Source organism: Brienomyrus brachyistius, chromosome 7 (assembly GCF_023856365.1).
Source record: "Brienomyrus brachyistius isolate T26 chromosome 7, BBRACH_0.4, whole genome shotgun sequence".
In the NCBI taxonomy this organism is placed as follows: domain Eukaryota; kingdom Metazoa; phylum Chordata; class Actinopteri; order Osteoglossiformes; family Mormyridae; genus Brienomyrus; species Brienomyrus brachyistius.
The window spans coordinates 17754994-17772319 of NC_064539.1; the positions used below are offsets into that span (position 1 = coordinate 17754994).

Here is a 17326-nt window from a genome sequence, read left to right on the forward strand (position 1 = left end):
GTTTGTGTAATAATGACCAGAGATTTTTCACAAACTTCAGGCCTGACTTCATAGGGCTGGTGTAATAACATATATGTTTCGTGGCAGGTTGGGGGTCGGTGGGCTGTCAGACGGCACTGCGGGGTTTGAGCAAACAAAAGATGCTCATGTGGAGGGAAAGGGGAGGGGGGGGGTCAAGGTTCCTCTAAAGAAGGGGTTCAGGGGACCGCGGGTATCGGGGGGGTAATTCAGTTCACCTGGCTCTCATTCTTGGCATTTTGTATAACTGAGTGTTCTGCCTGTTTCAGCGCCCTGGTAGCCCAGACAACAGGGACAGGACCAGTCCAGATTGCTGCTGTTGACGGTTGCTGTGCCTTGTTTAAGCGTCTTCCATGCCCTGCGCGAACACAGTTTGTTTGACTTTCTTTTGCACCCTAACTCTCTCTCTCCTCCAGTCCCTGTCACATGGGGCCACACTGGTGAGCAGCTTTGTGTATTTCTATGTATTTTTCCCACACCTGCTATGATGGAGGCACCCTAGTTCATATACAAGTCCAGTTTATTTGTATAGCACTATAACAAATAACGATTCTTAATCCAAAATGCTGTACAAAAACCAAATCAACTGCTATTTAATGAAAGAAAAGGGTTTTAGGACATGATTTTAAAGTGATAATGCGAATATTAGTAATGAAGACAGATCAGCAATGATAGAAATGAAAACTATTGAAACCGTTTAAAACATCAAAAACTAAAACATCAAACAGACATCAAAGGTAAGAGAAGTTTAATGTGGCAAATGTCAAAGCTCCACTGTAGAGAATAGCTCTTCTCTTGTTTTCCTGCATTTTAATATATTTCATTACGGTGTTTATAGCAAATGTACCTGGAGATTTATCTTTTATTGGGATTGTTATTTGCTAATCAGATATTTTACTGAGTGGGATTTACTTGAATATCAAATGAGTCAAAATCAAGAATGTCCTCCAGGTCATAAAGAGCTCAGGATCAGAGGCTAAAAAGCTGTAATCTTTGCAGTCCTGCGTTGATGAAAGCACTGGGATTGGGGGGGGCAGGTAATGCAGTGATTATGCTAATGTTTCTGTGTCCTGAGGGTTGCTTGTTGAGGAGGTTTTATAATTACATTGGGCAAGGAACTTGTATCTTCCATCCATCCATCTTTTAATTGGCTATCCTACTCAGGGTTATAGAGCCTGTCCCAGGCTGTACAGAGCACATGGGGGTGGGCAGTGGTGGCTTAATGATTAGGGAAGCGCACATGTAAGTGAAAGATTGCAGGTTTGAATCCCCGACCAGCAAGGCACCACTGAGGTGCCCTGAGCAAGGTCTCGACCCCAAGCACTGCTCCCCGGGCGCTGAATTAGCTGCCCCCTGCTATGTCACATTGTCACATGTGGGTTAATGCAGAGGACACATTTGGTTGTTGTGTGCTGTGGTGTGTCAACAATGATAACTAATCTCTAAATTCTACACGCAGACACACAACAACTGGGAAGCCAGATACACACTAGAACCTAAGGAAAGTGGTTTGTGATGTGAAAGCACTTCGATGATCCCTCTGTCCTGGAATCTAATAAAGAGGAATACCCCACACTTTATGTCACCGCAAAGGGGGTGCAAAATAATGACATGAACTTCTGTTAACGTGACCATTTCTTTAAACGATATATATATCTGCATATTCCAGTTTTACTTAATTGTGATTGGAACATTTCCCACTGACCCTGGTGGACCACAGCAAAAGTGTAACAGGACATGACTACAGATGGATTCTATGGCCACAAGAGGGCCATGGTTAATGCCTGAGCACTTATGATACTCAGTTGCAATATAACCAGACTGGAGGAAGACTAATGTTCTCTGATTGGACAGTTTAGTAACACATGGTTATTGTCCCCTGCCTACCATTGGCTAGCTCCCCAAAGAAGGACAGGGAATGGTCCTGGCTGCATGTCAGCAGGCTGGTGCCCAGTAGGAGGAGCGTGGGACACTGCTGAGGCTGAGTATCCCTTCACAGGCTGTCCCTCATGTGGGAAGACGGTCAGAGCGGGTGGGCAAACCCCGCCTGCTCCCCCTACCTCAGCAGCAGCTGGAATGCTGCCAAATGGCTGTTCTCTTTGGATTGATAAACCTACAGCACGTCGATGTAGCATTGGTGTAAAGCCATTTTATATATACAAACACATAAAGTGAATCTGTCTTCAGATATCTTGTTAAACTCTGCAGTGAATCAATGACATGGAGGAACTGACCACTGCCACTTCTTAAACATCATTAACAATGTAAAACAAACAAACAAACAAAACTAGAAAGCAGACGATACATCTGTGATTCAGTCAAGGCAAACAGAAGGATTCCTCGACTAGATAAAACAGATAACTATTCAGGGAGCCCCAGATTTAACTTATTCCAATTGAACAAATGCCAGTTTTTAAACTCATGAAAGAACGACTGCTGCTGAACTTCAAAGCGCATTCAGAAGATGTCCCTCTAGACAAGAATGGCCACTTGTTGATTTCTGCCAAATTTGTTACAACGCTGAGCCCAGGATGTCACTGTAGTGCCAAAACACATTGCAGAGTTGATTTCTTATGAGAAACAAGCACTGATGTGAATGGATATGTAAGGAGGAGTATTCAAATATTTTGTACCAAACAAATATTCTGTTAAGAAAAAAATACTAAGTTTAATTATGACTTGAGGAGGTTACGAAACAATCAGGTACTGGAATTTTCGGAGAGGATGGACTACCCAAATATGTTTCAAAAACTCACATTTTAACTGCAAACCAGCCCCGTTGTTGAGTGACAGGGGTCTTAAAATATTTGGAACATAATTATATTGATCTGGGTTGGGGGCCCAGATGGATGTGCTTCTCTAGCAGGGCCGATGGGGAGGGGCAAACTTGTACTGTAAGCGTCCTAAAGGTTAAATATTGAAACAATCCAACGATCCAGAATCAGTAGTTATTAAGCATTCTGGGGTACTAAATGAAAGCGCCAAATCAACGAATCAGACTTTATCAGGGAAATCGGGAGCAGACAACTATTCATTAGTATATAAGCGATTCCTTTAAAATACCTTAGGTGCTGTGGATATTAGAATAAGCACTTTTAAATATGGCCCATTTTAAGATGAACACGCATGCTGGATCTAGAGTGTCACAAAATTCAACACGTTGTGTTTGGTATTAATTGCTACAAGAATCTTGGGAAATGGTCTCCGGTGATTCTTGGATATACGTATATATGGCGCCCTCTTGTGAGAATAGCACTGAATCACAAATTGCTATTTGTACATTTCAAAGTGATGCGGTGTTTTTAGTTGTTTATTTTTCGGAAACAGACATTACGTTTCGGGATTTTCTGCTACTATAACTTTAGGTTTATCCCCCTTCACCTTCAGCTTAGCTTGTGGTAGACTTTGCCATTACTAGCCAAAATAATTTAATTCTGATTTATGAAGCCATTTTCACAATTTTAGGAGAATTTATGGAGAGGTACAGATATTTTGTGATGATAAATTTCAGTCATTAACGAAAGGCATGCAGATAAGTCGAGTTTCTAAAAAAAAGTGCGGAATAAGTCATATATACATTAAATATTGTAAATTCCATTTACTTTTGTTTAGAATAATGCCAATAATATACGCTGTGCTGAGAAATACAAGACTAAAATCCAACAGCTGCCAAAAAAATTCAATTAAATTTTAAATGTACATTTTGTATATTCAGGCTGAATATATAGTCTTGTGTTGATTAATAATGGTGCGGTTCTAGTGTGTCTAGTGCACCTAATTAGGTGAATGGCAGAAGAATGAAAAGTGCAAAGGGGATGTGCTCGCGCCGCTTGAGCAGTCAGCACCAGAGCGCAGGGGCGGGGAGTCCAATGTCTGCTCTGATTGGCTGGCAGAAACGCACAAGTTTTATAAGGTCAGGCGCGGCAGGAGACTATCGGGTGCTTCGAAGAACCAGCAGAATTTCTTTCATGTATTAACAAAATTTAAAAAAAGTGTTCCTTCATTTACAGAAACACATCTGAGCAAATTAATAATGTAAATTACTAAAGTATGATAGTAAGAAAAAGTACCCCTTCTCATCAATGCGTGAATGTTCATTGCACGTGCCCTAAAATCTAACACATTATAATAGAGGAAATTAAAGGAAACTTACTTTTTTTTTTTTCCTTTTTTAAGAATCGACCTTTGAGCCGAATCAATCACACCATGTACTTTCTATGTACTGTAGGGGTCATAATTTGGATCATCCAGTGTGAGTACACCCTGATTTAAGGTGCTAATAAGTACGGACTCAGATGTTGTTGACACACATGCTGTTATGGCTGCTGCCTTATTAGTCAGCAGCCTGGTACTGTGCAGTCTATGCCTAACAGCCTCTCCAGCGCAACTGTATGGTTCTTTTGCATAAACAGAGAGTATTTCGCTCTGTTCGATTTAGCAAAACACATGGCAAAATTATTTTCCCACGGTGTACTAGCAGCTTTGTGTGGCAATTGTTTATATTAAAAATACATTGGACCAAGTCAAACTATTTTAATGAAGAATTAACACCAAAAACGGGCAAAAAAACACAACCTGCTAGTAGACCGTGGGAAAATAATTTTTTAATTTTCTTGCTGCCATCTCGTGGCCAAAAGTAGGTACTGCAATTTAGGGAAGAAATCATTTAATTGTTTTTAAACTGCAGTATTCAAATTTTACCACAAGACGGCAGTATAAAGAGCGAAAAAACATTATTTTACTAAACAAAAACAGGGTTTTTTAACGCAATAAAGCAATTTTAATATTGTTTCACTTTCCAAAAAAGTTTTCATCAATAATTACCATATAAAGCGGCCACATGACCGTGGGAAAATCATCAATTTAATGTTAAAATTGCAATTATGGGGAAAAATGATAATCTGAATATTCTCATAAGGCCAGCAGAAGGTAGTATGTAAAATTAACAACTATTTTTCTTGTACTGGTTTGTAATTCTGCTGAGGCCCCATGGGATTAATAATTTGCCCCATCTTGCTCTCCATAAAGGCAAGAACAAGCTTGGGGGTCACAGTGAAGAGACTGCTACCTTGAGGCCCCCAGGGTTTTCAGGTCTTGTTCAAAAGCCTGTGGACATGTGGCTATTCTGCCAATTCCAAGCACGAACCGTCGACCTTCTGATCACAGCCACAGAGTCTTAGTCTGCTGAGCTACACACTCATTACACACTCATTACACACTCATTACACACTCTCGTTTGGCTCTCAGCGGAGGCGGTCGCACTTCTCTCCCTCTCCCTCCCCTTATCTTCCCTGCTTCACTCCTCTCGTCTCGTCTAGTCTACTGTCTTATACTTACCCGTTGCAAGTCGTGTCATTTTTATGTTGTAAGGCGTAGTGACCATGTGCTTATGTTGCTGAGGTGTTTTTTTTCGGTTCCCACAATGTCCTCCCCACTGGAGTACAGTCTGGGGGCTGTTTTTTTATTCTCCTCCTCTCTCCTCATGTTACTCTGTTTCTTTTCTTCTCCAACGCCTTTGCCGCTTCATACCCCCAGCGTGAACAGGCGGGTCTGTTGACCAGCGCCTCCATGGCTGCAGGACCGGATGGCTGTCTGTCTCTGCTGGACTACCTCCACCACCCCTTTTCTCTCTCTTCCCCTGTCTCCCGACCTGTCTACCCCCTACTGTGATGTTTGTATATATGTATGGTCGGGTTGATGGCCAGTTTTTTCGCTGGTACTCGTGACTAGTCACATGGTATATTGCAACAGCAATAAAGGGTTTCATCAATCAATCAATCAATCAATCATTATATGTATTTCACTCTTCTGACCCTTATTCTTAAGTTGTTGTAGTGTTTCCATCATATGTAAGAGGGCCTGCCCATCAGAGTAATGTACATCCTGTCACATGTATTGACTATCAAGAGAAACTGAAACACGGTGTATTAGGCTGTCAATGAGTACTGGACTAGGGCGAAAATCTGTCTGATAATCTACCTATTAACTGGAAGAGTACAAACTGGAGACGGATCCCCTATTACAGAGGGATTAACGTCTGTGCCACATCCAGAACCATTCAGTGTAGGAGTCTGATGGTTCTACTGGATACTGACAAGTACCCAGCCCCTTTGTTCCCTCTGATAATCATCAGTCCTCCTCTGAATGCCTTCACCATTCTATTCCTGAATAGGTACACATTTAAATATGCTAGCAAAATCAAGGTATTGGGATAACCGTTAGGTTCGCTGTTCAGAGAGTTGCAGTGAAAACCATCATACACAGCGGCCCTTTCTGGATAAGATTACCTCCTTCTGATCTAACGGGTAAAAATTAAAGCAAGGTGCATTGCAATGTCTGACACCCAGCACACTACAGCATATAAAATACAAGTATCCATCGACTTCCGCATTTGGAACCAGGACCACTTGTTGCAAGTCAATTTGGGCGTATTTCAAGTTATACGAGAGAGGCAAGACATTAAGGACAGTATACACAGTACTGAAATAATAATGTACATATTAAACCACAGCACTTAATAAACCGATACTGCACTTACATTTCACGAAAAAAATAAAGCACAGATTGCACTAAGAAATCAAAAGATGCATGTGCTAGCAAACAGTGGGAGCTGAGGAAGAAGCAGTGGTGAAATACTTTATTGTACAGTACAGTAAGTTTCTTTTTATACAATGAAATAGCATACAGGGGGCGGCATGGTGGTGCAGTGGTTAGCACTGTTGCCTCACACCTCTGGGACCTGGGTTCGAGTCTCCGCCTGGGTCACATGTGTGTGGAGTTTGCATGTTCTACCCATGTCGTCGTGGGGTTTCCTCCGGGTACTCCGGTTTCCCCCCACAGTCCAAAAACATGCTGAGGCTAATTGGAGTTGCTAAATTGCTTGTAGGTGTGCATGTGTGAGTGAATGGTGTGTGAGTGTGCCCTGCGATGGGCTGGCCCCCCATCCTGGGTTATTCCCTGCCTCGTGCCCATAGATTCCGGGATAGGCTCCGGACCCCCGCGACCCAGTAGGATAAGCGGTTTGGACAATGGATGGAAATAGCATACAGATTAAGCACCTGTACTGTGCTATCTGCTTATAGTAACTGTCCATTGTATATACATCACTGTATGCATACTGTATTAAGAGCTAGATAAGGACAGTGGGTCATTATATGGCTTGCAGTCCTGCTCATTTTCCTGCACCCGTTACATTAAGTGATACACCCACTAATGTCCTCTTTCATCCACTTTCGGGCATCTCTTGATCAGTGTATATTATTTACTATGGACCTTGGACATACATGCGATTGGACACACACACACTTACACTAATTACCTAATCAACCATCTGTGCAAGCAGGTAAACATTTACCATCTATATAAGTATTGCACATTGCATAGAGAGTGTCCAATCTATATTAAAGGTGACCCGAAAGAAGTCAGACTTCAGTAAAGACTGTACATTGGCAGCCATAACATAAGCCGTAAAAAATTACCAAATGAGTCATCCCCTTTCGGAAACATTTATTGATATTCTTTCATAACACACAGACATAAGTTTTTTTTCCAACTGTCAGCATCCAATCCAAATGGGATTCCCATTTCCTTTCTGTGGGATCCAACAGAACACGGGCTGTCCATCAGTCAACATGCCTTCAACCGTGCAGGACAGGACCCAGTCCAGGCCAAACCTCACGGTGCTGGTGTTGATAAAAAAATGTAAGGAACATGCAGCTGCTGCTCACACACAAACACAGTCCACAGCATCCTGAAATACTTTATTGTACAGTACAGTAAGTTTCTTTTTATACAATGAAATAGCATACAGGGGGTGGCATGGTGGTGCAGTGGATAGCACTGTTGCCTCACACCTCTGGGACCCGGGTTCGAGTCTCCGCCTGGGTCACATGGGTGTGGAGTTTGCATGTTCTCCCCATGTCGTCGTGGGGTTTCCTCCGGGTACTCCGGTTTCCCCCCACAGTCCAAAAACATGCTGAGGCTAATTGGAGTTGCTAAATTGCCCGGAGCGATATTTATTACTATTGTTTAGATTAAATATATAACTGTTTAATGATTGAATATAACTTGATATTGTTGTTTGTGTTGTTTAGTTTGAGGTTCTAGTTTCTGTCTTTATCCGCTTTCGTTTCAGTAGGCAGCTGGTTGAGGTGAGCCCGTGCCCCCCTCCCCCACCTGCCCCCATGCTGAGTCTCGGGCCCCCGTCTTCCCTCTTGTTCTCGCCTATACCCACATCCCGGCCTGTGTCTGCATCGTCTCACCTCGTTAACAGGTCTTTCACCTTCTTCTGTCCTGATCCATTCAGGCCCATCACTGCATTCTGGGACATGCTTTGATTTATTTCAGCATAGTTACTCTTTGTTTTCCTTTGTACTTTGCACTCTACAAGTAAAATGAATAAAAAATAGGCATTATTTTGATATTGTTTTAGTTACAGTGACACTATTTGTTGTTGTTTCCAGGGAACACTGCATGCTGATTTAACGTCTTTCCTTAATCTCCACCCCATTGCTCACACACAGCCAGTATCCCAGTTTGTGGTCAATGAGCTCCTCCTCGCTCACTCCAGTCTCCTAGTCCAGTGGAATGTCCAACAGCTTGGGCTCTCAGTTCCTGCGCAGCTCTACAACTCATTACCCAGGGCTCTTGCATGCGGCCACAGTGCCCCTCTCAGGCTCCCCGCTGTATGACAGCACTGCCCCATCGGAAGTTCATAAAGCCTCACAGTACAACGCCTCTCCCCACGCGCGCTTAGCCACCACCTGGACTCCCATCACTCCTCCTTCCCTGTAGGGCGGCGCACTTCCATTATTATTGCAGTTTCTATTGTCGCTCTGTTGCTTTTCTTGGTGCTGGACTTTTGACAGATAAATACAACATTATTTGTTGCATTCAGTGACAAAAGTAAGATGGGTCTATTTAACACCCTCAGTCTCCACCCTATGAGCCCCTTGTTGGCGGCAGAATCAGGAAGACGTCAGAGAAAGCAGAGGTAAAGTGAATAGTCACCTCGACAATAATGTGGAAACCGCTTATGGTGAACATGCCTGTGTGGGTGAAATGGATCACTACAGTATAAGCGGATGATGATTATAGCCGATTTTTCCCTTTTTCTTTATGTCTGGCAGTTTACCATCTAATAGGCATTTTTTTTCCTTTTATGCACTTTGAGCTGTGTCTAGGTCAGATACGACCAAAATATTTTCTTATTGTAGAAGTGGAAAAAAAATATTGCTCTCAGATTCTGTTCAGTTGTAGCTTTTTAAAATAATGTACCTTGATTTGTGTTTGTTTAAAATGCCATTACCTGCTGCTTACTGGGCCGCTGAAAATGTCTGGCCCAGCTAAATTTCTTGGTTTGAAAATCTAGCCCAACTACTTTCCAGACCCGGACTAGCCCTACTGAATCATACACTAATGTTATTCTGTTGTGTGGGCTGTTGTGATAGGGAGATTTGTAGGATGCTGCACGACGGGTGGTGTCCCTGCTGCAGAATGACCTGTCTGAACCAGCACCTACAGACAGTGAGGGTTGTTGTTATCACCTTAATATTGTATATACGTAATCTGTTATTTCTTAACTAATTTAATTGTGATGTATTCTTCTGATATGTTGTGCACAGCTAACAAAAAAGAGAAAAATGCAAAACCAATGGAAGGCTTTCTTTTCTCTTAAAAGTCTTTTTTCTAAACCAACTGAGAGTCAGTTAGAGGGGTGTTCATTATCACTATTGTTGCTGGCATTTCTGAAAACGCGCCAATTTTAGTCAAGTGGCTACTTTTCAAATGCAGTCCCTGGCCAAGATGAAGAAAGCCATTAAGTCGGGTTAAAACAAAGTTCATGAAGACTACATGATAATATTAAGCACTGACATAAACAACATTTTTACATGCAAAATATACAGGAAATATACACTGCAACAGGCTAGGATACACAAATAACCAAATACACTAGCAAGCCTGACCACTTTAGACCCCAGATTAGAAACTGCTGGTGAATGAGCATATATTTTTTCCAAGTTTTGTTTACTTTGCTGAAAGCAATTTAAGGGCTTTCAAGTTCTTACAAATAAATTTCCTGCTGAAAAACACTGGTAAACTATCCACGTCTCTGAATATCTGTGAGTCCTGAGACCTCCATGACACATAGATATAAGCTGCCAGTGTTGATCGGCAGGAAATCTTCTCCAAAGCCCCACCACCACCTCACACCAATCCACCCCACACCAATCCACCCAGGGCTTGTATGAACAAACTTCAAATAAATTTGATGTTAATATAAACTGGATCAACTTGTGATTTGTGTCCACATGTACCAGAGACAAGGGCCCTGGTACAGAGTACATTCTGCGTACAGCACAGCCAAGACTTGACAACCTTGATATGATGCCCATGGAATCAACCCTATGCATGGAGGCTGCAACTCTTCTCCACCGAACCCTGCAGCCCATTGACTGCAGCCTCCCTCTGACCATCCTGTAGCCTGCATTTGGTAGATCATTCTTGACAGAAGAAACCAAATTGTCAAGTTCCTCATCACTGATGGAATTATATGTGTCCCTAACACAGAGCTCATACTCTTTCATTCTTCTTAAGATTGTTCTTCTTGAAACACCCATCAGTGTGGCTATGCAAGGTACAGGAAGTTGAGTATGGAGCATTTCTTTCAAACGTTGTTCTTCAATCAAAATCTTGGGTCGGCCATTGGTGGCAGTGACTTCCTGTGTGACACATGGGGCTGGACGTTCCAGATGTGCCCTCACAAGGTCAAAGAGCTCTTGCAAAGCCAGGGTGATAGCAGGAGGTACTTCAATGTGATTAGACAGGGCCTGCAGAAGATACAGCTCCTGATGACAAAGGAACTCCAGGTAATCCAAATTTAGTGGAGTCGCGCTGAATCCCATTTCTATTTTATGCAAAAGACTTTCGAGAAGGTGGTATCTGAGCTGTTCACAGAACAAATTATAGTTAATGAGGTGTCGAGATCTTGTCTCTCATCCACACACTAGGCCTACCATTCAAAAGTTTTAATTATGAAAATGAAATGTTTTTGTTTTGTGAGGTGCTTGTTCATGTATGATGATACATTTTATATAAAGTTAAATAAAATCCACCAAAAACACTTACTCAGTGGAGATTCCAATGTAGCAGGCAGACAACTTTATGGCTTTAATAATGAGTGTATTTAGCAGCTACAAGGACAAAAGATATTAAAAACCTCTCCATTCTAATGCTAATTTAATAAACATTAACAGATAGCACTTAAGGTGGTTTCGCCTATAGTCTGCTAACACTAACCCGAGAACTAATATCTGAGGAGCGCTCTTCCCAGGATTTGAATGTATTAAATTGGCTTTGTGATGTTGTATTAAGAAATGCTATTCACAATGCAATTTACCGTACATTGGCCCATTCTTTTATATACGGTAAGACGAAGTGGGAAATTCCCAAATTATGATAGCAGACTGTGAATAAATAATATTGCACGAGATACCAGCTATACCGCATTGAATTTGAAGCTCTGCTTTAATTAAAACACACGCGATTCCAATCCTCAACGTGGAATATGAAAACAGAATCTCTAAAAGATGTGAACTCAGTGTAAGACTTACTTGCTCCGACATCCATTGGTCAATTATCTTCATCTTCTACCAAAGCAAATAGCCAATCGTAGTCAATATTTAAAAAAAAAAAAAAAAAACAATCAAAGAAGCGGAGGCATTAGCCACTGTTCCCGCCTACAAAGTGTCAAAATTCTTCCTAGCGAGCGAGCGCTGTGCAGACGCGAGCGCGTAGATAGGGTCCAGCGAACGCGCGCGTAGAGGGGATGGGTTTTCAGCACGCGAGTGCACACAAGCGCGTGGTTCGACTTTTGGCACTAATTTAACGCCGAGCGAGCGAGCGAGCGCTGTGCAATCGCGAGCGCGTAGACAGCATGGATTTTCTGCTCGCGAGCGCATACGCGCGCGACTTTTGGCACTATTTTAACACCATAAAGTTAGCACGGTGAAAAACACTGCGGAAAAGAGTCCGTTCAGCTTTTATAGGCGGAGAATGTAGAGGAGCAATGGAATGCCCACGTGGCTACAGCCTTTGCGTGGAATTTGCAAAGAGGGCAGATTTCAGCCAGGGTTGTGCCTGGCGGTACAGGGCCTTCCCCCGCCCTCTGCGGAGATTGAGTTACAGGCCGTAGCTGCTTCTCCGCTACTCAGAGGAGGAAAACAGCCCCTTTAGTATCTGTCACCAACACCTCCGCCAGGGGCAGAATGGTTCATTTACCTACTACTCACCTCTGGTGCGGCCTATATGTTTCTGTTATAATAAGATGCAGAGAAATCACAGTGCCTAATATATGGAGTAGAATCACAGATGCTGAATTTCTGCTCCATTTCGCAAATGTTGCAGCTGCAGGGTTAACCCCTTGAGCCCGGCCACGCTGAGCTTAGGCAGACCCTGCTTCAAGAATTACAAAGTTATCTCATAGAAAACCGAGTGTGTGTGTTTAATTCACCCAGCCATCTCTGGTAAATATCTAATAAATGTGTTCCCATTTTATCTAACTTTAAAAATTAAAGTTATTTTCAAAGCTATACTTATAAAATTGCAGTGCCGTGTGTCTTTACAACACTTTGTAAAAATACGTATGTATTTAAATATCACATGTAAACCGCTATCAGCATGGTCAATGGAACAGGAAGACATTACAATGAAAAGTATTACAAAGAAATTGGGATATTCTCCCTTACAAAAACTTTTACGGTATTATCCTCAAAGTAACAGCATGGCAGTGCAACTTTGACAAAAACGGTTGTAATTTGGCCTCCTATATATGATGATATACTATGCAGTATTACAATTTATCTATAGCTAAAATACAATGATAATCGGCTAAGCTTTTTGTATTGTACCATGGTAAAAACATATTTTAAATATACTACATACTATGGTGACAATCTTATTTTCAGTAGTATTTTACTTAATGTTTACCATGGTATTGTAATGATACAGCATTGAAATTATACTTCATAATTACATTAAATATAGACCTACCATGCATGAAATGTATCAGTTTTGGTTTGGTGAAGAAAACACTTTAACAGTTTAATAGCTGCATGCTAATATAAGTGTTTCAATGGCAAAAACTGAAGGAATCATTTTTAAGACACGTTAAAAAAATTGAAATAAAACTGTTAACATTTCAAATTGTGTCATATGAAAAGGGCTAAAATAAAATCAACATTACAATGACTGATTTCTGTGAGCTGTTTAGGTGAAATTCTCAGATTCCATCAAAATAAATACTAAACACCATAGTACCAATATACAGTAGGTTGGAAATAAATACCATGGCACATAACAGAATACTATGGCATCAAGAACAAAATACCATAATATAATATAAAATACTGTTCACAAATCCTAGGAAGGGACATATGATACGATGACATGCATATGGTATAATTGTACCATGCACAATACAGAACAACATTGAAAGTACAATCATATTGACATGATTATATCTTTGTAGGGGTTAGACATTAAACGGCCACCTGTTCCTAATATGTTCAGCTGGGTAGATTTTCACAAAGACATTCACATGAGCTCTACAGGTTGAATTATTATAATTTTTTTATCATTGGTATTGAGAAACGCGTCATTTGTTAAGGTTCCACGAAGACTGGCAGTGATACGTGTTTTGTGGAGAGAGGAACGGGTTTGTTTGATTTTTGGATAATTGAAGTGAACAAAGTGACTGTGTGTTGACAGACTGGCGTGTTGCCATCTGCCGTAAATTCTCGCCCGCACGCAGGTGGATACGAAACAGGAAAAATCCCAAAGCACGAAGATCAACTCCGGTCCACTAATCCGCTTTGCGCTGCAGCCTAATGAAACAGGGCCTCCGCCGTCACAGTAAGTTTCGGGCTTGAATTACTTTTAAACACAAGTGGCAAGACAAAAGCGAAGTATCGATCAACCTGCTTCTGAAAGTTAGAGAGAATCACTTAAGACTGTAAAGTAGCGTGCATGTACTGCGACTTTGTTCTGATCACCGGAAAGTACAACATGCCGCTTATTCTCGGAGAATTGCACATTTTGTATTGTATTTTTCACATGCATATAAGCGTATGCACACGGCAGATTAAGTTTCATCCACTCCGCTACTTCTGTTTATGGAGGCACGTTCAGATCGCTGCACACAGCCACGTTCTCGTTGCTTTCATTCTTATTACGTGTGGTTTCTCTTATTTCTTATACGATTTTAAGGGCGCGGATCCCGGAATTAAGAACAGTTTGTGAGTATTTCTGCTTAAAGAGGACATGGCTGACGTGTGTCGAAAAGCGACATGTTTGTTATGCAAGTATAAAGCGCCTAGTTTTCCGGAATTAGTTTTAAGGTGCCATATAGCAGTTAGTGGCAGTGTTTAGTTATTTAGCAATTTCTTGCATATTTTTCGTATGCCTTTTTGAGTGCAAAAGTATTTTTGGATAAAATATCGCATATGGACTCAAGTTAATGAATGTGCAAGTTAGTGGAGGCGCAGTTAATGATTAAATACGAAGACGGCTGTAATCTAATGATCGGATTTTGGTGGCACCAACAAAATATGTTAGTTTGGGGATAACGGCGTTAACGGTTACCGGTCTACGAATGTTAAGTCGACACGTGGTCTTATAATGTTAAACTGTGGCGCTGTTTTTTTTTCGTAGAGATTAAACGTGTTTCGATAGATGTAGAGCTATATTCAACATTTAATGTGAAAACATACTAACGTACTTTGAGTTTCCTTTTCGGTGGTACCATTAGTACAGGGGAAACTGATGTGCAGTCGATAAGTTTCACAAGACGTCGGGTTTATTTTGTACTTCATGCATTTAATATTTTTGCTTTAACATGTTCCTGCTGTCCCCATAAGCGACCATAGTATCACATTGGTGTTTTATGCAATAAATAAAATATAGGCTTATCTTACTGTTTATTTTATATTATCAGACAAATTTCACACTGCTATCACAGTATAACGAGATGATATTTAATATTAATTTTGACACGTTTTTAGCAAATTGACCGTACATACAGTGACTGTCGTGACCCGTGGGTGTCGGACGGGCTCGCGCTTTCTGATTGGCTGGTACGCAAGGGCGTGCAACGTGACCGTGCCCCTACCCGGAAGCGCGTGCGAGTCTCCGATTAACATACGAAACAGTGAGAGGACTGGAAATGTAAAATATTAAAACGCCTATGACTGACTCATTCAAAAGTTCCATTTTGACTTTTAATGCCTTTAATAGTTGTTTAGCCATCCTGTACCTAAACAACTTATATAGAGCATATCGTCGGCTAGGCGATATGGCAAAATATTTTATCGGGATAATATGCCTATAATATGTCGAATTCTCAACAGTGCATGTAATGTATGTAATGTGCTGTTTGCGACACTTGCACATCTTTTTGAACAAAATAGTGTGCTAAATAAATATATAGTGTTTTTTTTCTTATAAGTCGATATCCATAATTATCACGATATAATTTGTGTCTTTCTTTTTGTACTTCCAGGCTATATATTTTTTTCAAATTCCATTAGAATCAGCCATAGAATCAGAGCATTAAAAAGGCGACGATTTGAATGGACTGCATACTGAAATGTAATTGTAGTAAATAAATCATATAAAATAAACAATAACTTCAACACTAGAAAACTGCCCGGTTTGTAGAGTAAAAAAATCAGAACTGTGTGGGGGTTTGAGGTGGGACCTGTTGAAATTGCAACTTTTATAAATATTAAAAATAGTGAGACTTCAAAATTTCCCTGTACTTTGACAAGCTCTGTGCAAGAAATCGGGCACATCCTTCGCACTAAGCTGCAGTCGACAGTTAATCGATCTTTCTATTTTTCTTACTGATTTCAACTGCATTAGAAGTAAAATAATATCGCCTGAATAGATGTAGCTGTAGAAAGTAGACTGCATAATTTCCAGCTTGTTACGGTGTATATTCTATGAAAAAAACAGTTGAGTGGTTACTTAAAGTCAAGGTGGTTGGATCCTCGTGATGGTGGACAAGCTGACTGCAGGTCTGCTGTGTTCCAGGCTGCCGGTGAGCATGTCCTTCGTGGGAGCGGCCATGATACGGGCAGCAGTGTGCTGGCTGGGCCCAGCCTTTCGCCGCCCTGTGGCGTTTCGCTCGTACAGCAGTGCCCCAGAGCACACCTCACTGAAGAGCGTCCCCTACGGGACGACGCTGAAGCAGGAGGGGGGTCCCAGCGGCCCCAGCAAGCCACTGCCCAGATCTGCGGACGTTGTGGTTATTGGCGGAGGCAGTCTGGGCTGCCAGACCCTGTACCACCTCGCTAAGATGGGCATGAAGAATGCTGTTCTGCTGGAAAGGGACAGGCTGACTGCGGGGACCACCTGGCACACAGCTGGTACTGCTGGGCCGTCCGACTCGCTCTGTGCCATTCACTGTGTTTCTTTGTGCCTGGATCCTGTTCTCTGTGTATAAGCATTCCCTGTGTTTCTCTGTGCCTGGATCCTGTTCTCTGTGTATAAGCGTTCCCTGTGTTTCTTTGTGCCTGGATCCTGTTCTCTGTGTATAAGCGTTCCCTGTGTTTCTTTGTGTCTGGATCCTGTTCTCTGTGTATAAGCGTTTGCTGTGTTTCTCTGTGCCTGGATCCTGTTCTGTGTGTATAAGCCTTTACTATGATCTGTGTGCCCTATTGGGGTGGCAGAGCATTGGCTGATTGTGACGCTGTAGTGGTCTCTCTGCCTAAGATTGACAGCTGACCAAATCAGAGAAAGCCAGGTGCTTTAGTGTCTTCTGGGGTGTTTTTTACATTTACGTTTATTTATCTGACGCTGATTGCTGCTTTATTTGCCATTTGCACAAGTACAGGTACACTGTAGTGCTTCCTCTTGCATATACCATGCGGCTCTCCTTTGAGACCAACACACATATATACAGTGGTGAGTGAAGCCTGGAATCTGAGTACAGGGTCAGCAGGTCGTTTGGCACCTGCACCATTTTGGGGGGTTAAGGCCCATTCTGTCGAGACCCCTTGATCACAGGGACAGAGGTTTCACCCACTGGGTCTCACCTCGGCCCCTTGAGACCCCTTAGAGTATATCACAGGCATACAGATGTCAAGGAGTATGCATCTACATGAATGCATCTACTCTGAACATCTGATGAATGACCAGTAGGCGTTTTCCCACTGAAGTTCAGGAACTTAGCCCAGGAACTTGGACCCAGGACCTGTCTCAACTTTTGTAGTTCCTGGCCACTTGCATTCATACATAATTTAATGCCAAA

At 41.9% G+C, this 17326-nt stretch overlaps 2 protein-coding genes across 8 annotated transcripts in view; one reads left to right on the forward strand and one right to left on the reverse strand.

Annotated features, from left to right (window-relative positions):
* Positions 1-6595: 6595 nt before the first annotated feature.
* LOC125746904 (uncharacterized) lies at positions 6596-12308 on the reverse strand. Of its 3 annotated transcripts, none has more exons than XR_007399086.1 (3): positions 11631-12308; positions 7872-10964; positions 6596-6748 (listed from the first exon to the last, which is right to left on the reverse strand). XR_007399086.1 is itself a non-coding variant. In XM_049021519.1 (2 exons), the coding sequence occupies exons 1-2, from the start codon at positions 11661-11663 to the stop codon at positions 10074-10076; spliced, it is 924 nt and encodes a 307-aa protein (XP_048877476.1). In that variant the 5' UTR covers positions 11664-12308; the 3' UTR covers positions 7712-10073. The 3 variants fall into 3 exon arrangements, 1 of the variants encoding a protein (XP_048877476.1); XR_007399087.1 differs by lacking the exon at positions 6596-6748 and adding an exon at positions 7553-7700 and having other exon boundaries at positions 8280-10964; XM_049021519.1 differs by lacking the exon at positions 6596-6748 and having other exon boundaries at positions 7712-10964.
* A 1373-nt stretch (positions 12309-13681) lies between these two features.
* Positions 13682-17326, forward strand: part of sardh (sarcosine dehydrogenase) — a 36748-nt gene continuing 33103 nt past the window's right edge. The window contains exons 1-2 of one of the 5 annotated variants that reach the window (XM_049019383.1): positions 13682-13929; positions 16108-16442. In XM_049019383.1, the coding sequence (XP_048875340.1) occupies positions 16121-16442 (322 nt within the window). In that variant the 5' untranslated portion in view covers positions 13682-13929; positions 16108-16120. The other 4 variants (XM_049019384.1, XM_049019380.1, XM_049019381.1 and 1 more) reach the window with 4 other exon arrangements.

Excerpts from the sequence above, each read along its gene's own strand:
- LOC125746904 (XM_049021519.1), bottom strand. The coding sequence starts at position 11,663 with ATGAAGATAATTGACCAATGGATGTCGGAGCAA. Across the intron at positions 10,965-11,630 it reads ACCAATGGATGTCGGAGCAA|CTCAGATACCACCTTCTCGA; the intron begins GTAAGTCTTACA and ends TTCTGTGAACAG.